Source organism: Amphibalanus amphitrite, unplaced genomic scaffold, assembly GCF_019059575.1.
Source record: "Amphibalanus amphitrite isolate SeventyFive unplaced genomic scaffold, NRLGWU_Aamphi_draft 001494F_arrow, whole genome shotgun sequence".
Taxonomy (NCBI): domain Eukaryota; kingdom Metazoa; phylum Arthropoda; class Thecostraca; order Balanomorpha; family Balanidae; genus Amphibalanus; species Amphibalanus amphitrite.
In genome coordinates this window covers 81,821-106,082 of record NW_024882987.1, presented here as the reverse complement: position 1 = coordinate 106,082, position 24,262 = coordinate 81,821, and the positions used below count along the sequence as shown (strand labels likewise).

At 50.9% G+C, this 24,262-nt stretch overlaps 2 protein-coding genes across 14 annotated transcripts; one reads left to right on the top strand and one right to left on the bottom strand.

Annotated features, from left to right (window-relative positions):
- Positions 1 to 732: 732 nt before the first annotated feature.
- On the bottom strand, positions 733 to 18,033 carry LOC122373429 (39S ribosomal protein L17, mitochondrial-like). Of its 8 annotated transcripts, none has more exons than XM_043351470.1 (6): positions 17,908 to 18,033; positions 9,132 to 9,242; positions 7,132 to 7,334; positions 4,603 to 4,704; positions 3,546 to 3,660; positions 733 to 2,491 (listed from the first exon to the last, which is right to left on the bottom strand). In XM_043351470.1, exons 3-6 carry the CDS (start codon positions 7,324 to 7,326, stop codon positions 2,310 to 2,312), a joined length of 594 nt encoding a protein of 197 aa, XP_043207405.1. In that variant the 5' UTR covers positions 7,327 to 7,334; positions 9,132 to 9,242; positions 17,908 to 18,033; the 3' UTR covers positions 733 to 2,309. The 8 variants fall into 8 exon arrangements, 7 of the variants coding, with proteins under 7 accessions (XP_043207405.1, XP_043207402.1, XP_043207409.1 ...); XM_043351467.1 differs by having other exon boundaries at positions 17,933 to 18,022; XM_043351474.1 differs by having other exon boundaries at positions 17,979 to 17,997.
- On the top strand, positions 16,585 to 21,388 carry LOC122373430 (alanyl-tRNA editing protein Aarsd1-A-like). 6 transcript variants are annotated; one of them, XM_043351480.1, is made up of 2 exons: positions 16,585 to 16,844; positions 18,787 to 21,388. In XM_043351480.1, exon 2 carries the CDS (start codon positions 18,798 to 18,800, stop codon positions 20,028 to 20,030), a length of 1,233 nt encoding a protein of 410 aa, XP_043207415.1. In that variant the 5' UTR covers positions 16,585 to 16,844; positions 18,787 to 18,797; the 3' UTR covers positions 20,031 to 21,388. The 6 variants fall into 6 exon arrangements, with proteins under 6 accessions (XP_043207415.1, XP_043207412.1, XP_043207414.1 ...); XM_043351477.1 differs by lacking the exon at positions 16,585 to 16,844 and adding an exon at positions 18,241 to 18,278; XM_043351479.1 differs by lacking the exon at positions 16,585 to 16,844 and adding an exon at positions 18,257 to 18,331.
- Positions 21,389 to 24,262: the final 2,874 nt, after the last annotated feature.

Below are 24,262 nucleotides of genomic sequence, written 5' to 3'. Positions count from 1 at the left end.
GACGCGGAAGAACACCTGGACATACACTGTCCTCAGAGGCACCCCTCAGCCCCACACTCAATTTGGCCACGCCCATCCTCCGTCCCTACACCAATCAGACAGAGCGGAGGGCAGGGCCTAATTGCCGCGGGACCGCCGCGAGCCGGCGCTGGCACCCCGCGGTGACTGACCGCGAGGGCCGAGCCGCCCGCCTGGCCCACTGGCCGGGACAGGTTGGGAGAGATGAACCACTGCGAACATGAACGGCCCGATACCTACATACATGACTTACATTTAATATTAAAGGCAAAACAAAATCACAATGTAAGAAATATAGGATTGCAATAAAAACAAACAAACAAAAAAATCGTTGGGTTCGCCGCCCTGTTTGGAGCGGAACCGACAATAAATTAATTAGCTCGCCTTAGGCGTGCCTAAAATAAAATAAGTCAGTTTTTTAGTAATCCCACCGCTGCCACCACTGTGTGGCTATTTTTTTTTTGTAATCCCACCGCTGCCACCACTGTGAAACTATTTTTTCTCTCTATAAGTTGTTACGTTCCTTATTTCTATCATTGCTACGGTTGGGATTACTATTGGTAGCGTGGCGTGCCGAAGTTAACTGTGTCGTTTAAAAGGTAGCGTTTGTTTGAGCTTCCGAGCTGCTCTATGTTACGTTTGCCAAGTTCGGTGCCGTTCAGTTCAGTTCGCCGTTCATTCTCTCCCCCACCATTTGTCCCACAACAGACTGTGCAAGTTTTCAAGGTAATTATTTACATGCGCACACATTATTACACTGGTCACGGCTATATACAAAGCCCCAATAAGGGCCGCACCCTTCTACTTAGTACTTACATGGCTGCAGTGCGTAGGTATGAGGGACGCACAACGCGCACGGGCAGTCGACTCCAACACGTAGCTCCCGAGGAGCGCGAAGAGAGAGGGGGATCACTGCGGGACTCAGCTTATATACCGCGCCTCCGGCGGTTGGCATTTGCCTCGGGCGCGGCACGCACGGCTAGTCCCGCAGGACAGAGCGCACAGAACATGGCAGGGCAGAACAGGACAGAGCAGAACAGAACAGAGCAGAACAGAACAGCCACAGAACTCAGGACACCGTAGTAGAAGCGGTCACCGACTCGCCGTGGCAATGACCTCGCCGGCCGCCGGCCTGCCCCTATCGTGGTGGGGTTGTTTGTTGCCCTCCGGCGGCAGGCGGCGCCGAACAGTGGGAGTCGGTCGGCCAGGTAGATGGCGGAGATGGATGTCGCAGGGGCGGCGTCAGGAGGTCCGGTGTGGTCCGCTGCGCCGTCGGAGGAGCTCGGGTCTGTCGACCTGCTGCTGGTCACGCTCCTGCGCCGGCTCTCGGTTCCCACCACGCCGCATCCTCCCCTGCGGTTGTTTGTGCGCGGGGCCGCCGCATTCCGCCCCCGGCCGTCGGCAGATTAGAGGGCGCGCCGGGCCCATCAGCCGGTGGGGTGCGGTGCGGTCGCCGCGCGGTCCGCCGGTCCGGTGGTGCAGCCACGGTCTGGCCGTGTCGGAGGGACAAAGTTTCTCACAACACCTTACACACTCTTTACGTCTTTCATTCATACGGCATACGTTCCCACACCTTCACACAATATCAGAGTCTCACGCTTTTACTCACTAGTCACTACATCCGCTTTCACGCTCTCACAATACCCGCTCTCACGCCCATATAGCCATTCACGATATACGCCTTTACAGTCACCACGATATACGCACGCTCACACAGAGTATATAGACAACCGCCCATACGCCTTCCCACTCGCCGCAACCACATACGATCCCGCACCTTCACACTGACACGCCAGACGGTCTCCGCTCTCACATCTTTATTCATTACAAACGTTTTCTGGAATCCATTCTCAACCACAACACACTACTCAGGACTCATACCATCCATGCACGCCTTCCCCCAAGTCCACGATCATTCACAGCAAAGAGATGCGGCAAACTTTCCCAGTCGATTTCGATACCGATGCGGTAATCACTAATCAGTGTGTGGACTGACCATAAATTGTCATGCGCCTGAGTCACGAAGTAGGCAGAGTTGTTCAAACTTGGCAAACGCCGTTTAAAGGCGCCTCTTGAAAGTCATGACTGCATGAAGTTCTTACGAGCCGGACGTTGGAATCTCTGCTGCACAGTCTCGCGTTGAAATGCGGTTGACAATTGTTTTTATCATTTATGAAAACTTCTCACAAACTAGCGAATATCTACAGCATATATTTTGCAAATCATGACAATGAAAACAGTGTATAGTCTTGCACTTGAATCACCCCACTAGCGTCGGCGGGCCCGTCTCACTAGTCCCCTGATGGCCTCCGCGGGGACTCGGCGCTGGAGTCGGCCAGTGCAGCACGCGCCTCGGCCGCCAGCCGCTGGTACTTCTTGTGCCGGTACTGGCGGCGCGCCTCGTCCAGAAGCACGTTGTGCAGGAGGTGCTTCCTGTCTGTGGAGCCGTCTCGAAGCGGCGGGAACGGGTTGCCTACGGACAGGACACACTATGTTTTCGAAATATGCAGCTTCCCCCTCTGTCCACTGTGTCGGAGAAATAGGACGGACGGAACATACTAGCCCCGTAAGTCTGTTTCCTCCAGTAACATTCAGGTTGATTGAAAGATGATCAGTGAACAGGTGAATTTATTTATCACGTCGATAACACCCAAAGAGACTAATAAAAGGCAGATTTATACGTAAAAGGCAATTATGAAATTTCAATATTGATTACGATGTCTAAAGAAATCAATGTCGTTAAGATTTTATCTGTGTATCTATCTACTATATGATCTATAAGACACCTGTCTCTGTAATAGGCTCGGTGATAGCCAGGACGAGTGAAGACATATATAAAACTATTCCAGTGTTCCATTTTTCAGACTTTTTGGTGGCAAATCACACCCAATGGGGAGAATATTTTCATCCCTAAAATATGAATGACCGACTTTACTTCATCTCTGAAAAGTTTCATGTATTCCCAACAGCCAGTTCACACGTCACTTGACAGCTGTTGATGCACCCACTTCCTTTTGTTCCACACCCTGTCAAGATCCTGACATGAAATCCTGGTTTATCAGTTGGCATAAAAATTGGCATTACACCATTTTGCAAAAATAATTCAGTTATTTACTTTTTCTCATCCTAGGATTTTTCTTCTTCATCGGCACACCCAACCAATATCCAATTTTAGAACACTGAACTATTCGGCCCGCATACTTAGATCACACCAGCTGGCAACTGGCGGGAGAGGGCCGCACTAGAACCAGGAGGACCGTGTCGCCATCTAATGTGCTAGAAGTTCGGTCTAAATTCATGCCGGTGTATTGTATTCTGAGTGGTTGGTCTATGGTACTGGCACACGCTCTGGACAGGAGGCATCCGAACCCATAGCCCGTAACCATTCAATCGGACTAACTTATGCCTATAACTTCCTCACAACGTATACCTATAATTCATTCAAAAGTATCAAGCGGGACCCGGAACGTCGTTACATCGCCTCCTTATCATTCACTGTTGCGGAGGGAGGGGCCTGATGTACGCACCTTTGAGCTCGAGCACACCCCTGGGCGCGCCCTTGTCGTTTTCCCGATAGGCCGGCGGCAGCTTGTAGAGGCTGGTGAAGCTGGACCGGTGCTCGGCGTACCGAGGGGCCAGCACCTGCAACAGTCGCCGACACAACGCAGTCAGGGCTGGCAGCGACACGACGGATAGGTACAGGGTGTCCAGAAAAAACGGATACTATTATTTTTTGCTGTAATTCCGAAAATAAACACCTTACATTTTAAAATGGCACATGCTTGTATTCGCCAAAATATGGCAAAACAGACAGCAGGTGCCACATGGCATGTAAACTCTTTGGTTAGTTGCGGCAGCTCCTCAAAGCAGATACTCAATGTGAGCGGCCTTACGGCGGATCAGCTCCAGCACTAGCACAGTCTGCAGGTGACTGATGGTCATGTTGACCATCTCGGAGGGCAAGCAGACAACTTTCCAACGACGCATTACAGTGCTCATGAGTTTTGCTTAATCTTGCACTATAAGCACATGAATTTGGAACAAAATCGGCACGTGCGTTAATGAATGCGACTTAATTTCCGTAGTATCTTTTTTTTCTGGACACCCTGTACTATGCCGATAGAGGTTAAATACTGCAAAGTTAACTGCGTCTTGCTGACGAATATTCAACGTTAATAATAGGTATACGACACGGAATCTATTTTACACGGCAGAACTGACAGGCAATTTGTGAATTCATGTAAAACTACGGTGGTGGTAATTGCCACATACTTATCCTCTCTTATCAACACATTGCGATCGGCGACCTAATGGCTATACCAACTGGTTTACAGGCGAATTTTCTCCACATGCCCTTCCCCAAAATAATGACCATTGAACGAAAACAAACTGGCACTTTATTTCGAACCATATGCCGCTGAACTTAGTAACTTCGACGATATTTATTCTACTACGATTCATAATCTAAGGAAATGAGCGAGAGGCCTCATTTTTTTCACTCAGGCATTAATGTAACATGGAGCCTCAATGTTGTCCGGGCTGCCTCGCAAGAGTGGCTGCCGGGACACAGTGCGCGGTGATTACCTTGAAAAGTTTGTGGATGAGCTGTTTCTCTGTCAGCCAAAAGTTGGCCATATCCATGGTGTGCGTGTCCCGGTCTCCGTGCAATACGGCGTCATGTATCAGCTGAAAACGCAGCCACAACGGTACAGTGTCAAATAAGCACCTCCGAGACCGCGTCACACAATCACACATGTGGTATACCATGCGATTTCCCACAAATACAGAAGCAGAACATTATCCGTTGAAATTGAAGCATACATATGGCGCCATCAACAATCAGCATGTGCATGATGATGATGGACACGAACTGAGTCTGATCCTGCAGTGAGCTGCTGTTAGGTAAGTGCGATCAATTAATTGTATCGATATAGTTTGCCCAAAGCTCTTCAATCATACCTCTCGGTTTTTAATACGGAAGGACATACTGGACATACTATAGTCTGTTCCACTCAAGGCCCTATTGTTCCACTTAACTTCAACATTCACTCCAAGATGCGTGGCTCATCAAGCACGCGACATTACAGCTACTTAAGAAAATCGAGAAGAGCTGCAGCCAGCCAAAGCTGCGGCGAAATTCTGACGGACAAGTCACTTTGGTGCAGGGGGGTGTCACTACTTTGCTTCGCCATAGGTCCAGTACTGATGTCATTGGTTTCGGACCCGGTGACGTCAGTGCTGGCTACATCCGGGAACTTCTTGCACTTAATTCTCATTAGAGGTGGCCATATTGTTTTGTCCCGTGACGACACATTTGCGTCACTGGGTCCGAAACTGGCTGTAAACAAATCGCTCAGTGTCGCTACCTCCTATATATGGCCTTGCTTTGGTGTCAATTTGGTATATTTGGCCTTGGTCATTGGTAGCCCAGATAAGTCCGTAAAATATCAGGTGATCCTGATTTTTTATTTAAAACGTATTTAATAACATTACTTTTTATAAAGGGTAATTCAAAATATTATCGTGTTGATACAGCTACTGTTAAATGTTTTCAAAACTTCGGCAAGGAAAGCCACTTGGTGCACAAACCAGGCAAACAATTTACAATGTCTACAAATATTTTACTAATAAGAAAGATGAACACCTCAAGCAAGGTGATGAGAGAGCCGCTGCAAGTATCAATGTAGCACAAGAGACAAGTTTGGCTACTGTAGTGTCAATCTCGTCTGTCCAAGCGGTGAAAAAAGAGGCGGAGACATACGGATGCCAGTCTCCAGTCCGCAAGCGACCGAAAAGGATGCGACGCGAGTACCTGGACGACTTTGAGCAATGTGCGCTAAGAAGAATGGTGCACGCTATGTATTTGGACGGAAAAAAGGTCACTTTGGACACGATGAAAGCAGCGGTGCTGCTGCTCGAAAGCCGGGACGCCACCACAACGGACATGTGGCGTAACTGCTGCCGCCATGTGCAGCAACTGGAGGCATACTGGCGTGCTGACGGCATGCTGGAGGACATCGATCCTGTGGTCGTGTCCAGTCGCGTCATTGCAGGATTCGAGCTCCGACAGCGACAGTGATGAGGAATGATGCTTGGTGATGTTCGTCAGGTGTTCGTTGTTCTTGGACCTGTATAAGTATTGTGCGTTATATCTTCTCCGACTGAACGATTGTAACTGCAGCCGCCCTCCCTGCGTTGTACACTTGGTCGCGTCTGGTGTTTCCATAATATACTCAGTCCTCTGTGACGAACGGCTTTTTACATGGAGTGGTTTTGTACATGGGGGAGCATAAGAGACATTTGGATTGGAGCTCACCATCTGTCCTAAAAATTAAAAGTCGGCTAGTGCAGTAGCCAGAGCCGCAGGAAAAGCAACGGTTCTAAAGAGCCAAAGATGACAGACATTGCGCCACGGGTCTCAGTGGCACCTCCCGCACTTTGGCGGCACTTGAAATCACTTGAAATTCCCTGTCTGGTGTGTTCGATTTTTACTAATAACTATTCTCGCTCGTGCATTATCGAACAGCTATCTTGGAGTGAATGCTGAAGTTAAGTGGAACAGACTATAGCAACTGCAGACCACAATAAGGACACTTCAAAATAGAAGTTGAGAAAATCACCGACAACGTTGATCGCCTTGAAAGTCCTAATGAAGCAGCTTTGATCCTGGCCAGACGCGACTGTTGACCAGATACCGATATTCACCGCAAGGTGTCAGCCGGGGCGGTCCGATCACTCCGATCCCATGCTAGCCTGATATCTAGCACATAGTTTTTGCATGCATCGAGCTTTCCACTTAAAAATTGGGGTAAATGCTGACCTGTGCCCTTCTGAGGTATTTTCAAAACACAATATGCTGATGAACTATGCTGTGCCCCTCCCCCCCCCCCCAGGCCCCATCCTCCACTGAACTACGAAAGTACTCGAAAAAGTGTCAAAAGTTATGTGGTTTGAATCCCATACTTAGAATAACTTTCGAAAAAAAAAAATTAATTTGTTTACCAAAAACTAAGTGATCATATTAATTCCTATGACATGTCGGGCACATAAAGGATGCACGACGGTCCGGTCCGGTCTGGTCCGGGCGGTGGTCCGACGGTGCGGCTCACTCACCCGCTCGGCGTATCCGCGAGCCTCGTCCAGCCGAATGTACTGCATCTCGACCCGTTCGTCCCGGACCAGTGCTGTGACGGTGGAGCGCAGGTTCTTCAGACGGCCGTACGAGCCCTCCACGTTCCTCAGGGGACGGTATTTCGGCTGCACGGGGATCCGCAGCTGCGGGATCAGCCGGCCCAGCTGGGACGTCATGGCGGCACCTGCCAATGATATCAGTCACCGTCATCGTCTGATATTGCCACTTTAGGTGGCAATCAGTTGCTCCCAATCCATGAGCTGAGCAGGTCCGCATGCACCGCCTCAGCTACCGGATTTAATTCATACGAATTTTTGGCAGGTATTTAGGGGATGTGGATCATCAGCAATAGTTGAGACAGGTAGAAGGAAAGAGGGATTTTCCATACAGCACAGCAGTTCATTGGGAGGTTTCAGGACGTGGCACTTTTCAGGTTTGTTCGTCCCCCCAACTCGGTCGGTAGAGCGTCGCTTTCCCGTCGATGTGATCGAGAGGGCTCCGGTTTGAGTCGCTCTGGCCAGTGTGGCCAAATTGGTGATGTTGCGGGGAAAGTCACCCCCAATGAAAAGTATAATGACATCCTCAGAAATTTTAAAATTACATCCTCACGACGTTTTTGTCGTGAAAGCATACCTAGTAGGAATAAAGAGTGAAAATGTTCCAATGTACGATTCGCACCGTCATACTCGTACTGTCTCGCAGTCGCTTGCAATGTCGTTTTTTTACATCTTTAATGACAATATTTTTTTTTTTACTTTCCACCAGAACTTGATGTCAGGTATAGTTTTTTCCACATTATCTGTAAAAACTGCACCTAAAATGAGGCTGAAGACGAGTTTTTTTGAAAATAGTGACATCCTCGTACGACTTTTTTATACATCCTCCCCCTAACGCTAAACCAATTTGGTCACACTGGCTCTGGGTCCTCATATGCAACATTGTCCGGGAACTCATGTTTGTTTTCAATAGAAAAAGTTTTAACCAGCAGTGTTTTTAACTAATGAACACAAACCTTCGGTTATATGGAGACCTCCTCCGACGGCCGACGGGAATAATCCGCGGTTGGCGGGAACAGCTAATCAGCAGGTGCAGAGCAGGACGTTTTGAGGGCATCATGCCTGTGCTTTTTTCCAAACTTTTCCCCCACTCAATCGGTAGCCAGACTGTTCGTGATCACGTCTTTTTCCTTCAAGTCACTGAGGCGATCCAGCACTATATGAGCCCTACAGCCCGCAGCTACATGACCTCTGACCCCAGCAGGGAGGGATCGGCCGTGTGTACTGACCGGGACCGCTCCATCGAGTCGAGCGCCACTCAACATTTAACACGCACAAATCGGCTCGTACCTGGCTGGCACTTTTTACCATGGGTGGCGCTACTTTCGACAGCTTTTTACCTGCAGTCGGCGCTACTAACACCTATTTACCGGGGGTGGCGCAACTCTCGACAACTTATATACCACAAGACCGCACACTGTACTGTTGAAAGACACTACTCTTCACGCCTATTTTCCGCGGGCCGCGTGCTACTCTGACGCCTATTTACCGCGAGTCGGCGTAACTCGAGAGTTCAGACTGTCAGCACAGGTAAAACAGCTGAAACTTGCTTGAAATGCCAGAAAGTTTGCAATCAAGCATGATCACTTGAAGTATTGGCAACATCACCATGCATATCAATGGAACATTAACAACCTCTTGATCCATGGTATTTGAGAATTGGCACAGAAATATGGCAAGGTAATGATACTCCTTGACACCAAGGAGGTCACAGGAGGTCACAGGGAGGAGGTCCTAGCCCCTTGGTAGTTCCACCCTCCCCCTGCAGTCTCCTCCTAGCACTGATGAGCTAGGTTCTCACTTGAATCCCTCTTGTTGACCCCCCTCCATAAGAAGAAAGGTGTAACTGAGCAATATAATTCAGTGGGTGGGAAGTCAAAGACTAATGAGTAAGCTCAATGATGAGCTGTGTAGTGTGTACTCACCTAATTCTCACTTGGTGACCTCTAGTCTTCAAAATCAATCAAGGTTTTAAGTTAAGAGTTCAATATAGCCGTGGCTATGGCAGTGAATTAACAACTCTTCTTTATATCATACTGAAAAATGGGACAGTTTTCATATCATTAATCACCAGCAGGTATTCCAATATTAGGACAGAAAAGAAAATTGGCAAAAATAAGCTATTTAACACCTCCCCCTAACACCTTACACTAAGTGAAGTGTGAACAGAGTGCAAGAACAGAAGCAGAGTTAAAAACACAGGCATGACATTAATCTAACAAAAAATTAGGTAGGTACTTAGGAAAGAGCAAATCCATCCAGCTAGCAAAAAATCAAGACATATTAATAACAACAAGACTGAGTAAGAGTTTTATTAGTATTCACAATAAAAAACACTGCAAGCAATCCTTGATTATAACCTATCCAGCTATGAAAGTATTAAGAGAAGTTAAAGTAAGCTGGGAAAATTGACATATGATCTCCATGATATGCAGTATACCTAATACTAATTGAAACTTGGAAATGACATCAATATAAGAGCTTTGGTGATTTTGGTATCTGTCAGAAACCCACTGGCTTCCGCATTGCACATATTCATTGATCTTGATCTATTGCCTGTCCCATAGCTCAGTTGGTAGAGCACCGGACTCCCGTTAGTGAGACTTGAGCCCAGGTTCGAGTCGCTCAGGCGCTCGATATTTGAGACTCCTGACGGGGATGGTCTGCAGTTGGGGAGCATCCGCAGCCAGTTGAAGTCATTTGAGTGGGATGCCGTGCCCGGCTTTGAAGGGCACGTTAAACTTTGGCATCTAAATTCTCCCATTACCCGGAATTCATCATGAATTGCGCGATCAGGCGGTAGGAGTCGGGGTCTATGCAACAAGCTCTGCTCAGCGTGGGCCTCAGCTCTGTCAATCCGTCCATTGAAACATTCGAACTAAATTTAAAAAAATGGCATGCCATGATGTGCTTCAGCTTATTAGTGCCTACTTCAGTTGGGCAAACTAGACTTTTGGAATCAAAATATGGAGGCATCAATAATTTGATTCTGGTGGGAGGAGCCATGACCAAATATGGGCATGGAATCAATTTTTTGATTCATTTGGGTACATTTTGACTTCAAATGTATCGTTACGGTTGAAAAAAGGCCTGTTCCCGACACAGTCGCACTATGCCGGTAACAATGTTCGTAGAAGAGTTTTAGATAAGAGTTTATTATAAAGGGCCGAAATCAAATCACTTGCCGATAAATGTAGAAATAGCTTGAGAAGAAAAACGAATATCCGGCCGATACCGGTGCGTCGGGGTGGCAGCACACCGTCGAGAATTCGTGGGTGCGCCGCAGCCGCACCCCTTCGCCGAACGACCAGGAGCACAGGGACTGAGGCGCGACACTGTGCGCCTCTTTCGGTCCCGTCGAGGTACTACGAGCACAGGGACTGAGGCGCTCACCGTGCGCCTCGTTCGGGTCCCGTCGTTGCACTGCTATCACACGCACAGCCGCCGGCTTTTAACGGACGGGTGAAAGCGAAAGCACAGTATACAGGTCAGGAAACGAAAGCAAAAGTCATTAGAAGTGCCTCTAGCGCCGAGTAAAAGCGCAGAGTAAAAACACAAACAAGTAAAAAGTAACAGTTGTCTGGGGCGTGGCCGCCGCTCGGACCGGTAGCACCACGGACCGGTTTCGTCGGTAACATAGCCGGCCCAGATTTTGCCAGCGAAATCTCAATAGGAACACCGGCGAAACGACTATATACATATTTACAGGTACATGGAACGCATGTTGCTGCTATGCATGGATTATTTTGATCGCTCCAGAACGCATAGGCGAGTAACGGGTCTGGTCAGCTCCCCGCAAGCGGTCTTGACGACCGCAGCGCGCACACGGCCGTCTGTGCCGACGATCGGCCGCAATACGCGGGCCAGAGCCCACATGCCGCGAGGAGCGTTATCCTCAGCCACGAGAACCAGCTCGCCGGGTTTGAGGTTCCCCTCCTCTGTCGTCCATTTCCGCCGGGCCGTCAGGGTGGGCAGGTACTCGCGGCGCCAGCGGCGCCAAAACTCGTCGGCGAGTCGCTGCCCGTGTCGCCATCGTTTCCGAGACGACAGATCGGTCTCGGAGAAGACGCCCGGCGGCAGATTGGGGCTAGCTCGTCCCAGCAGCAGGTGGTTCGGAGTCAGCGCCTCCAGGTCGTCCGGTTCGCTGCTGACGTGGGTTAGTGGGCGGCTGTTCAGCAGCGCCTCCACCTCGGCCATGAACGTCTGCAGAGTTTCATCAGTGAGTACCTGCTGGCCCACGACGGACCGAAGGACAGTTTTCACTGATCGGACGAGCCGCTCCCACGCGCCGCCGAAGTGGGGTGACGCCGGTGGGATGAATCTCCACTCGATCTGCCGCTGTGACAGCTCGTCAGCTATCTGCAGCTGGTTCCACTGCCGGATGGAGTTTCTGAGCTCCCTGTCACCACCGCGCATGTTTGTGCCGTTGTCTGAGTGGATGACCTTTGGGTGTCCGCGTCTCGCGATCATCCGCCTCAGGCACATCAGCAGCGAGTCCGTATCGAGAGAGTGGGCGATTTCGATGTGCACTGCTCTCGTGGCCATACAGGTAAACAGACACCCGTAGCGTTTTTCGTGACGGCGGAGCTTGGTCACGGTTAAGGGACCGAAGTAGTCCACTCCGACCTGAGTGAACGGCGGACAGTGTGACGTCACACGGGCTTCCGGCAGGTCGGCCATGACAGGTGGGCGGGGTACAGCGCGGCGCTGTTTACAGACAGGGCATGAGAAGGCGTACGCCTTCACCGCCGCTCTGCCGCGCAGAATCCAGTAGGCCTCTCGCAGACGACTCAGCACATGTTCTGTGCCGACGTGGGCCATACGACCATGGTAGTCGGAGACGATGAGCCTTGTGACGTCATGACGTGACGGCAGGATGGCTTGATGTCGAGCGGTATGAGTCAGAGAGTCGGCGTGACGTAGTCGGCCGCCCACCCTGATCACTCCACTGCTGTCCAGGAACGGTCGGAGAGTGATGAGCTTGCTGCCTCGCGGGAGCTGCCGGCCCGTTTTCAGCGCAGCCAGCTCGTCGGGAAAAGCTTCCTGTTGCACCTGCTGAATGCACAGCGTCTCGGCTGCCTGCAGCTCGGCGGCCGTCAGCGCTCCCGTAGCCCGTTCCGAGTTTGGTGTCCGGCAATTCTGCACGAAGCGTAGCATCCAGGCGGTGGTGCGCCGCAGTCGCAGCCACGATGAGAACTTCGCCGGCGGCACCAGTTGTGGAGTTGTCGCGATGACATTGACGCTGACGTCTGCGCGTCGTTCTTGATCGGCGGGGTCAGCCCGGCCCTCCTGGTCGCCAGCCACGTCAGCCGGCCATTCGCTAGGAGGGCGGCTGAGGAACGGTGGTCCGCTCAGCCAGCGGTCATCTGCCAGCAGGGCTGGTATGTCACAGCCGCGCGAGCACACGTCCGCCGGGTTGATGACTCCCGGGCAGTGACGCCAGGCCTCTGGGAGGGAGGTGTCTTGTATTTCGGCGACACGGTTCGCTACAAACGTCTTGAATGTTCGACTTTCGCTCTTTATCCATTGCAAGACCGTTTGTGAGTCTGACCAGAAGTGGCACGAGTCGATCGTGATGTCATGCTCCCGCCGCACGCACTCTGCTATCCGCACAGCCATCACGGCGGCCTGCAGCTCCAGCCGCGGGATACTGAGCTGACGAAGCGGGGCGACTCGATTTTTGGCTATCACGAACGCCGTACTGATTCTGCCGTCTTGGTACTGGAGTCGGAAATAGGCGACTACTCCGAATGCAAGCTCAGAGGCGTCACTGAACAGGTGGAGCTGACAGTTGACTGGCGGTTCACGGCCGTCTCGGTAGCACCGGCTGAGTTGGAACTGGTGCAGCTGCGCCCGTTCACCGGCCCATGCTCTCCATGCATTAGTGAGCTGACGGTCTGTGAGTGGATCGTCCCACTGACAGCCGCTTCTCCAGATGTTCTGCAGCAGTGTTTTGGCGCGGAGGGTCCAGGGCGCTAGCATTCCCAGTGGGTCAAAGATGGACGACACTGCGCTCAGAATGCCGCGCTTCGTCACTGGAGTGTCACTATCGGCTGACTTGAAGGTGAACATGTCGGCTGAAACGTTCCACCTGACACCCAGCGTTCGTTCGTACTGTGACCCGTCCAGGTCGAGGTCACGTGTGTCGCCGCTGCAGTCTGCAGCGGGGACTGCCTTTAGTGCTGCTGGTGACGAGCTGGTCCATTTCTTGAGAATGAAGCCACCAGTTTTTAGCAGCTTGCTGAGAGCAGCCTGCATTGCAGCCGCCCTTTCATCATCTTCGAATGAGTCCAGGTAGTCGTCCACATAGAAACGGGTGTGCACGGCGGTAGCGGCGGCCGGGTATTCGTCTCGATGGTCGTCGGCGCACTTCTGCAGTGCGTATGTTGCTGAACAGGGTGATGCCGCCGCTCCGAAGACCAGGACCTGCATCTGGTACACGTCTGGTGGCCTCTCTCGGTCAAAGCCGCGCCACAGGAACCGCAGGGCAGGCTGATCGGCTGGCCGGACGCGTACCTGATGGAACATCGCCTCTATGTCGGCGGTGAGGGCGACTGGACGCTGGCGAAAGCGCATGAGGATGCCGACTAGGTTGTTCGTCAGGTCCGGCCCCGTCAGCAGATGGTCGTTAAGAGACGCTCCGTTGAAGCGAGCAGCAGCGTCAAACACTACGCGTATTTTCCCCGGTTTGTTTGGGCTTGTAACGGCGTGGTGTGGGAGGTACCACTCCCGCTCGTGCTGCACGGCCAGCTCGGCTGGTAGCAGCTTTCGGGCATAGCCCTTTCGAATGTACTCGCTGATGGTCAATTCGTAGGCATCTGCCAGTGCAGGGTTGCGGTCCAGCTTGCGTTCGATAGACCGAAGCCTGGACAGGGCACCGCTGAAATTCCCGGAGAGGCGTACGTCTGCCGACATCCACAGCAGGCCAGTTTCATATCGTCCGCCGGCCCGCTTCGTGGTGCTTTCGAGTAGCTGTATCGCCGCCTCGTCCTGCTTACAGCGTTTCGGGGCCGATGCGTATTTCGTGCCGAATGATTCGGTGGACCACCAGCTGCTTAACCTTTCGTGCAGGCTAGCATCTTCCGTGATTGTCAATGTGGTAACGTGTTGCGCGCTGCCGCCCAAGACACTCTCCGGGAGCTTCCCGGTCACAACCCAGCCGAGCAGAGTGTGAACGGCCCATGGGGCTTCGGCGGGTCCTCGGCGCACTGTCAGTGGCATAATAAGGTCCATGGCGTCTGCACCGATGAGCACTCTGACCGGCTCTGAAGAAACCGGGGCCAGATTGAGGTCTGCCAAATGAGGCCACTTTGATTTAGTCTTTGGCCAGTTCAATGCGGAACCGGCTACGTTTATCTTGGGCGTAGTACGGACACCTTGAATTACATACTCTCTGGCGCCGTCACGTGGCTGGATTCGTAGCTCGATGCGTTTCGAAGCTTGCATGGAGCTGCCTGCCACCGTGCCCAAACACAGTGGCTCGTCTGGTCCACTCAGTCCCAGGTCAGCCGCCAGCTGCTCAGTCATCAGCGACACCTGGCTGCCGAGATCGAGGAGGGCGTTCACAATCCGCTCGCCGCCGGGACCGCGGACGATCACCGGCAGAATCTGGAGCAGCACGCTGGTACTGGTCTGTCCATTGGTGGCGCCGACGTAGTTTTTGTCGGCATCGTAGGCTGGTGTTGTCGCTGGGCGTGGCTTGAACAGGCGAGGGGCGCCATGGAGGAGCGAGTGGTGTCGCGCCTTGCAGTCCGGGACAGCATCACACGGTGTTCTGTCGGGGCAGTCACGCGCTCGATGTCCGCGCTGAAGGCACACCCAGCACAGACCCTTGTCCCTCACTAGTTCAGCTCTTTTGTCGGTCGAGTTGGTCGCAAATTGGGGGCACTTAACCACCGTGTGTGGGCCACTGCACTGCTCACACGGATTTGTTGGCTGTGCGGCCTGCTGCCGTGCAGACTTGGCCGTCACTGTCAGCACGTTGCGCCGGGGGCGAGTGGCAGGGGCTGAGACGGGCTTGCCGTGTTTCGTCGGACTGACGTCCTCTTCTGCAGCGACCAATCGGCCGGCGTCGACGTGCCTTCTGAGCCACCTATCCAGGTCGACCAGAGTCGGGGCGGCCGGTCGAAGGGTCATGGCGTGCTCTCCCCAGCGCCATGACAGGGCACGGGGCAGCTTGGCCACGACCTGCTGGAGGTTCGCAGTCGCTGCTAGGTCGGCGTCGTAGCTGAGTGAGCTCAGCACCATCACTGCGCTGTGCAGGGCCGTCGATAGGGATCGTAGTGAGCTGAGATCGTTGTCTTTCGTCGGTGGCACGGTCAGCAGTCGGTTCATGGCAGCACGAACGACGTGGCCGGGGTTGCCGAACTGACGCTCCAGCTCACTGAGCGCCTCGGTGTACATGTCTGCATCGCAGAGCAGACCGCTGACCGCCTCTCGGGCCTCACCGGTCAGACACGACTGTAAGTGAGCCAGCCTCTCCGTGTCGGTCAGGCCCCGGTGGTTGTGCACCAGCGCTCTGAAGAGTGAGCTCCAGCGGGGCCATTCCAGCGGCGAGCCGCTGAACTGGTCGAGCTTGAGCTTCGGGAGCGCCGAATCCGTGTGATGTCTCGCTGGTCGGTCGTCCGACCGCGGCCTGTCGGAGAGCTGCTCGATCCAGCCAAGTGTCCGCTCTCTAGTGACGTCACTGGGCGGGCTCGGCGCGACCGCTGAGGCTCCCTGACGAAGGAGCGCCGACTGGAACTGGGAGGGCGCTCTGCTCTCCCCGTCATGCTCCAGTGCTTCCTCCTCGAGCCTGAGCTCCAGCTCATTCAGCTCGGCCTCGTCCCGGGCAGCCTGAACCTGGGCAGCCGCCTGAGCGGTGGCGGCTCTCTCCACCTGGGCTACCTTGAGCCTGGCGAGTTCGGTCTTGATTCGCAGTTCGTTGATACGCGATGCCGATGACGTTGCCGAACACTCCGCCTCGCTGCGGGTTTCGGCCTTGCTTGTTGCTCGCCTCTCCGACCGCGTGCTCATCACTGCAGTTCGTTGTACACTGTTCCGAACACTAGTTCGATAGTATCCGGCCCGGAGGACCAATTTGTTCCCGACACAGTCGCACTATGCCGGTAACAATGTTCGTAGAAGAGTTTTAGATAAGAGTTTATTATAAAGGGCCGAAATCAAATCACTTGCCGATAAATGTAGAAATAGCTTGAGAAGAAAAACGAATATCCGGCCGATACCGGTGCGTCGGGGTGGCAGCACACCGTCGAGAATTCGTGGGTGCGCCGCAGCCGCACCCCTTCGCCGAACGACCAGGAGCACAGGGACTGAGGCGCGACACTGTGCGCCTCTTTCGGTCCCGTCGAGGTACTACGAGCACAGGGACTGAGGCGCTCACCGTGCGCCTCGTTCGGGTCCCGTCGTTGCACTGCTATCACACGCACAGCCGCCGGCTTTTAACCGACGGGTGAAAGCGAAAGCACAGTATACAGGTCAGGAAACGAAAGCAAAAGTCATTAGAAGTGCCTCTAGCGCCGAGTAAAAGCGCAGAGTAAAAACACAAACAAGTAAAAAGTAACAGTTGTCTGGGGCGTGGCCGCCGCTCGGACCGGTAGCACCACGGACCGGTTTCGTCGGTAACAAGGCCCATGACGGTGAGTTTTTTCTTTAAAAAGGTAGAAAAATGTGGTAGCTTTCCAAAAAGTGTTACCTCAAAACTAAGAAATTGTCCCTTTGGCCTTGTGAATGGGAAAAAGTCAGAGCCACTGTCCATCACGTAAAAGCTGTTTTGAGGAAATCACACTGTATGTTATTTTTGTATCATGAATCGCATACTTAACAATTAGTATTTGTGTGAAATGGCAAAATGAAATTTTCAAACCCCTTATCATCATTGTTGTAGTGCTTTTATATTTATTGTATGGTTTTTACCTGTTGCTTCAGTTTTTGAATTCTTGACATTTAAAAATTGTGAAATGTTATCAAATGTAGTGAAGGTTAACTACAACAATGCTATAGGTATCTATTGTGGTGCTGAGGATACCACTAAATGAGCATAGTAGCAAGATAAATGATGTATTCCTGCAAGTCATTGTTGCCTATCTATTAACATTACCTGTGAATCAAAATAATGATTAGCCAGCTGATGGGGAATCAATATTATGATTATCTGTTTAAAGTGAATCAATTACTTGATTGCCTTTCACTACCTATAGAATTCAAATTGTTATGATATGAGCAATATTATTTTGCTTAGGACTTAGGAGATAGTTCCAGCATTTCTGTTCAAGATCAGGCATGCTCCTTCTTGAAACACTCTCTTATTTTTATGTGATTGGTAAGTTAGAAATGATCTGCATTTATGCCCAAATATGGTCATAAGGAATCAATCTTTTGATGCCTCCATATTTTGATTCCAAAGGTCTAGTTTGCCCAACTGACTTGTCATTTAGGTATGACTACCTAATTAGTTTCGTTTCAAAGTTTTAGTTCCTGACAAGTTGTCTATGCCTATGGAGCTGTAAATATCGGAATAAACGGAGTTCTATAGCTTTGGTAAACATCAATACAGACAAATACGAGCTGAAATGGAAAGTCTGGGAAAAAGCAAGGCTGACGCTATTCTGGATTCCATGCCCCTCCCAAGAGAGCGCCTACAGGTAAAATAAGCCACATCGTCAACAATCAATATGAATAACATAAAAACACCAGTCATACCGCATACCCAACCACGCCAACTAACAAGTCAAATCTGCAATTTGTCTGCTCTGCAATCATGCTGCATGTACAAGCAAGCGGCTGCATGCAACATGCAAGCATGGCGAAATGTGGCAGCGATTTGGTAGCAATGACCTACGGCAAAAACAACGCTACTGTGACATACCTTGTGTTCGATGTCTCTCAGACGACGAAGATTCTTCGTCGTTTGGCCAATCACGTTCTAGGTCAGCGGGGGCTCGGCTGCGGTTATGAATCGTGATTGGCCGAACGGCGTAGAATCTTCGTCGTCCGAGAGACATCGAACGCGGGGATAATAATCATCATGATGCATGCTGCGCGTATGCCGCACAATACGCACAATATACCCTGTATGCCGTATGCGTTACAGTTCTCTCACACCTTACCGTGGCCAAGGTGTTTGGTATGGTTTCTTCAGTTCTTTATATTCAGTGGGTTTCTTTGTGCACGCGATTCACTGTCACAGTGCAAGCCAAGGAGATATAAAATTATTAGCTTAGGAATCTTGGTGGTAATGAAAAACACAGATGCCAGTCTTGGTCTGTCATGTGTATCAGTATTATACCGAACTCTTGTACCTATAGTTTGAAACATTAAAGATTTTTATGGCTTTCTGATTCTACAACTAAAAACTCCCTATCCCTCCCCTTCCCTCTTCCTCTCCTCTCCCTCTAAGCTCTCCCTCTGGCCTCTCGCAGCTAAATTTTGCTTTTATTTGATAGAATAAGCCAGTTCAAGTTCTGCATTCACCATTCAATATTACCTAGACCCTCCACTAGCAAACTGTATATGTGACCCTTTTTACCATTGCCTATGAAAGGTTGTCCCTTTCACGTCAAATACTTATCTGACCCACAGGGACAGGGAGAATGGTGTTAACTTACCAGACCGACAGCTATGCTCAAGAGTTGGATACTGACGTGGTGAGCTGCTGTGCGGCCGAGCACAAGCTGCCAGTTGATGGCCGACCAACCCGGGTGCAGTGCCATGAGGTGGTGCTGGCAGACACTGTATTGTTCCCGGAGGGCGGCGGTCAGCCAGACGATCGCGGAACCATCGGCGGCCAGCCCGTGCTTCGTGTGCTGCGACGGGGCGCGGAGCCCGTTCACCTCCTCGAGGGACCACTGGCCGTTGGTGAGCGCGTGCACGTAGCCGTGGACTGGGCGCGCCGCTGGGACCACATGCAGCAGCACTCGGCGCAGCACCTGATTACTGCCGTGCTGGACCAGCTGTATGGGTGCACCACCACCTCCTGGGCGCTGCGCGAGGCATCATTCTGCACCATCGAGCTGGACAGTGCTCAGCTGACGGCCGAGCAGTTGGTGAAGGCGGAGGAGCGCGCCAACCAGCTGATCCGGGAGGCTCGCCCCGTCACCGTCAGCGTCCACCAGGCAGGGGACGCGGCTCTGAACGGGGTCCGCGCGCGTGGCCTTCCCGACGACCACGTCGGTGCGGTGCGCATCGTATCCATCGCCGGCGTGGATGACAACATGTGCTGTGGCACCCACGTCAGCAACCTGGCGCACCTGCAGGCGGTGAAGCTTCTATCAGCAGAGCGCGGCAAGAAGGGCCGCACCAACGTCTCATTCCTGGCCGGCCAGCGACTGCTCGACTACGTGGCCGAGTCGGCGCGGCGCGAGACACAGCTGAACCTCACGCTGAAGTGCGGCCCCGGCGACTACGCCACCGTGCTGGACAAGTGGCAGCGCACGATGAAGGCCGGCCAGCGGGCGGCGCGGGACGTGCTCCGTCAGCTGGCTGACGCCGAGGCCGAGCGGTTCTGGCGCCCCGGCGAGCGGTTCCTCTCGGTGCACCAGCCGCACGGTGACGCGGAGTTCATGTCGGCCGTGGTGTCGGCCGTGGGTGACGGCACAGTGCCGGTGCTGGTGACCGTGGGCGGCGCGGACGGCGCGCCCGGCTCGCTGCTGCTCTCCGGCCCGCCGGCGCTGGTCGAACGGCTCGGACCCCGGCTCTGTGAGCTCATGGACGGCAAAGGCGCCGGCAAGAACGGCCGCTTCTCCGCCAAACTGGGCTCGCTCAAACAGCGCGCCCAGGCCGACCGGCTGCTGCGCGAGGAGATCGAGTCATCGACCGAAAGTTGAACGGAGTCCTATATCCTTTTGTTGAACGAGCTCTGTGTGTGTTTGGTCGTTATTAGTGATGACTTTCGTTTAGTCGCATATGGTCAGTTCACACATCGGGTCACGTCCAAGTCACGTCGGCGTTTTATGTGATAGTCGTGGAGTCATTCGGTCACTTTCATTGAATGTTTCTGTCTGAAAGCTAATGTTTTCGATATGCTGTTGTGATTATAAGTTTGATGTAAATGACAAACAATGCAACAAACGCAATGAAAACTAAATGAAAAATGTCACTAAATGAAAACTTTAATCGAGGGAAAGTTGTTATCTTCACGGCCCTCTGAGTGTGTAGAGTATCGAGTTGTTCTTGTAAAGAAGTTTTGCCCGGCCGTGTAAAGAAGTTTTGCTACATTATATTCATTACTTATGCAATATGCATGCATCTAAATCGAAATTCGAACTCAGGATCTCAAAGTATCCCAGCAAAACCTCTCTTCAAGAAGTTCTAGTGGGTCCTAATTGGCCGAGTTGTGGGTCATTGAGGTGATCTGGATTGTCAACCAATGACGTAAGGTTTTCGAGTTAGATACCATCGGCTTCCTCTCCTCACGAGCAATACTATCTTTTCTTTTCGGAACGCTGTTGTTTAATGGGTCCGGTTACCCCCCAGAAATTGGCGGCTGTGATTTGTGAAAACGCCACTACGGGCGACGGTAACCCATCCAACGGCCTACTGGGGTCATATCGGTTTGTATCAGTCATCTGTCTCTGTTTCTGTTTCCGTCTACGTCAAGGTGTTGTGTTCGTTTCGCTCTCGCTCTGCCATCGAGGAGAAAGTTTGAGTGAGTTTGTCACAGTTAGCATATTATACGCATCTGCAGTCTACATGCTTGATTTTGATAAACAACGTGCTTGGTCGCCATTTTCAGCCGGATAAGGGATGGTTGTATAATTTGTTTACAATTTGCATTGAATTACTCATCAGGTACCGATCTATTCGAAGAACAAAACATGTTTTTTCTGCATCGCTGTTACGATTAGTCTGCTGCGATAATCCGGTAACGAATCACAGGTGCGCGGCATATGCCCCTCGGCTCTGGTCGTACCGGACATTACACACCGGGCCGGACTGGCATTGCAGCACGTCTTAGTGGTGCTTACACGCGTGCCGGGCGCTCCGACGCAGACCTGCCGCTCTGCATAGATTGATGCCAAAATTAGATACAGGCACAGATCACAAAGAGCCGTCCCCGCCAACCTGGGCAGACTTGAGAGTTGAGACCCTTGAGACATGATGTACCATACCCTACCTACGCAATGCAGATGCTTTATGTAGGCACGGTACCGTATGTGTACAAAATACAAATAAGTATCGGAAATGTTTGTGTTATACCTACAAAATACAAATAAGGATAATGTTCCGGTAGAGTTGGTCCATGAGTTCCGCTATCCCCATCCGGACAGTGTGATCGAAACTGTGCATATAAAAGAGGCAGGCTTCCCGGTGGCCGTTTATTCGAAGAAAGGCTCGCCTCGAGTTTCCTGTGCCGTGGGTGGGAAGGAAAGCTGAACATAGCGGATACTAGTGGTAAACGTGGCCGCCATAGCCGTACGAACGGCCGAGGCCCGGGTAGCCGCCGTAGCTGGGGCCATAGTTGCCGTAGCCGCCGTAGTCATATCCAACGTAGGGACGACCGTAGCTGCCGTAGTCGCCGAGGGCTATACCGAGGTTATGTCCGTAGCCGCCACCGTAACTTCCGTAGCTCGGGCCGTATCCACCATAGCCGTAGCTGGCAGAAGTTGCGGCCACCAAGGCTGCGAGCAGAACAAACTGAAAATGGAGAGGGCTGTTACTCATTCTGACCGGGATTCGTTTGGGAGTGGGCAAACGGTGCCTTTTGATGCCAGCATCGCTCGGCAGTTCTAGCGCAGGACCGCCGGCGACCATAAAAGGCAACTTTTTTGGCAATCACGTGGATAAAAGTGAATCCTCATAAATTCTGCAATGAAAATGCATAAACGCCTAGTCTTATTAGGTACGCCTTAACTCATGCAAATGTGTAAAATCGACTACAGAATGATGTTCCACTCCTCAGAAGCTATCAGTTGACCGGAGCGCTAAGTTGTGCCGTTTATCACGCAATTAAGCGTGTCGATTGTGAGTATTGGGTGGGACAAAGCAAAGCTATAATTTGTGAACTCAGCCCGTGTGATGCGGCACAGCCTACCACTCCAGGCAAATAATTGCCTGTGAAAATGGAACATCATTCGGTAGTCGACTATACAAAAGAGACAGCATCGATTGGGCAGCCTGCAGTGTTCGCCACGGGCCGGGCCAGCCCAACGGGCCACGGGCCGGGCTGGGCTACGGGCTGGGCCGGGCCCCCAAATATCATTAGTTAACGGGCTATGGATGGGCCGGGCCAAGAACTTTGTGCACTATGGGTTTTGCGACTAATGTCAATTTAAGAAAATTTGGAAACTGATGCAAACAAAACCCACTGGGAAAATACAAAAACTAAACCAAATTTAAGCAATGTGAAAGAAAACCTACTTGATATTGAATTTTGGGAATCTTGAGAATTATCCAATATCACATCATGTCACACATAGGAGGGTTTTCATAAAAATTCCGCAACCAAAAAGATCAGAGAATCTCTAGCATCATTAGTTTGTTAATAAAAGTTAAAATGTAGTCATCAGAACAACTTACTTAGCACTACAACTCCAAAAACTAAGAAGCCACTCAACAATGATGGGCTACAGGGCTACATTAAGTTAACACTTATATATGGCGATAGTGAGACAATTCCAACACAGTCTTTTTTCCTTCACCGACGGCTTTTTAACGAACAGAACCTTAAAAGGATACTCACAAAACACACTGTAAGTAACGAGGAACTCTACAGAGTATTTCGCGATGAAAGCTTCTTTAAATGTCCATAAATTTGTCAAAATAAATCACAACAAACCAGCCCCTTCTCAACAAAATGTGCAATCATGGCGGCGGCGCTATGTTTATGTGGCGGCATCTAGGTAGTATACACAACAGTATATCAAATAAATACGTTTTTTAAGTGAGTATCAAGGTGAAAACAAAATTAAACCAATGAAAAATAAAACCAAAATCACGAAGTCTGAAAACTCGAACGAAAAACAAAACAAAAACTTGATCATATATGTTTTATTATACAATTCGTCAGAATCGCTACCTGCCGCAGCTGCGACAATCAAGAAGTGTTCGCTCATTTTCGATTGATGATGATGATGCGTACAAGTCGCAAAAGTACCCAATGACATTTCAAGCTTACCATGTTTTCTGCTTACGCTGCTAGCGATATCCATATCTTGAAAAGAGCCTAACATAAAATAGCAAGGAAAGTAGCAGATAGTTGTCCACAGAGATTCGGTTGACACGTGGGCATGAATTGAAAATAGATTAAATCAGTTTTGCTGATAAATGGATGGATTTTCTCTTTTTTTGGAAGACAGTGCTAAAGTTAGTGTCACCTATTTTGTATGCTTTCTCAGGCTTTTGATATTGCAGCATCTATGGAGTGAATTTAACAGCAAGGTCAATCCCAGACAGATTCATCAATTCCCATAAGTCAAGCTTTTTTTCTGCTGGTAAGTGCTGGGAAGTATAGAGTATGTTGCAAATACTTCCTTCAAGTATGCATTAGAGTCACCAATTATTAATGATAATGTTCACACACATCAGCTTGCAAGATAACTTTACTCATAGAATGTAGTTAATATAATCATGTAAACTTTTTATAGGTGTGTAATCATGACCTAATTGACTGAGGTGCTTGCTGTTACTGTTAAAATTTGTGCCATAGGTGCTTGAAATGATTATATTCATTGAAAAGAAGGGAGTCATGATTGCCATGTTAATATTCATGCAATTTGAATTGTTCTCAAAATAGTGTAATCAATCATGCTTATTATAGCCATAGACTAAGACAATAACTAGATTGCTATTTTTGACGGGCCGGGCCGGGCTGGGCTTGGAATATTTGCCAAGAGCGGGCTACGGGCTGGGCCGGGCTCTGAACCCATGGGCCCGGGCCGGGCTGGGCTGGGGATTTTGGGGCCCGTGGCGAACACTGGCAGCCTGTGCTTCAAAAAAAAAAAAAAAAAACACCCATGCAAGCCGTGAGTAGTAAAATGATCTCGCGTGCAAGCAACCACACAGTCAACAACTGGTGCAGCCGGTACACCTCTGTGATGTGCACTATTGCCACCTGGAT

Bases quoted from the DNA above. Each gene is read 5' to 3' on its own strand.
- LOC122373430 (XM_043351475.1), top strand. From the start codon at position 18,281: ATGCCGTATGCGTTACAGTTCTCTCACACCTTACCGTGGCCAAGGTGT. The intron at 18,360-18,786 runs GTGGGTTTCTTT...TCTGACCCACAG, and splicing joins TCTTCAGTTCTTTATATTCA to GGACAGGGAGAATGGTGTTA.
- LOC122373429 (XM_043351470.1), bottom strand. From the start codon at position 7,326: ATGACGTCCCAGCTGGGCCGGCTGATCCCGCAGCTGCGGATCCCCGTG. The intron at 4,705-7,131 runs GTGAGTGAGCCG...CTGCGTTTTCAG, and splicing joins CTCGCGGATACGCCGAGCGG to CTGATACATGACGCCGTATT. The intron at 3,661-4,602 runs GTAATCACCGCG...CGACTGTTGCAG, and splicing joins TCATCCACAAACTTTTCAAG to GTGCTGGCCCCTCGGTACGC.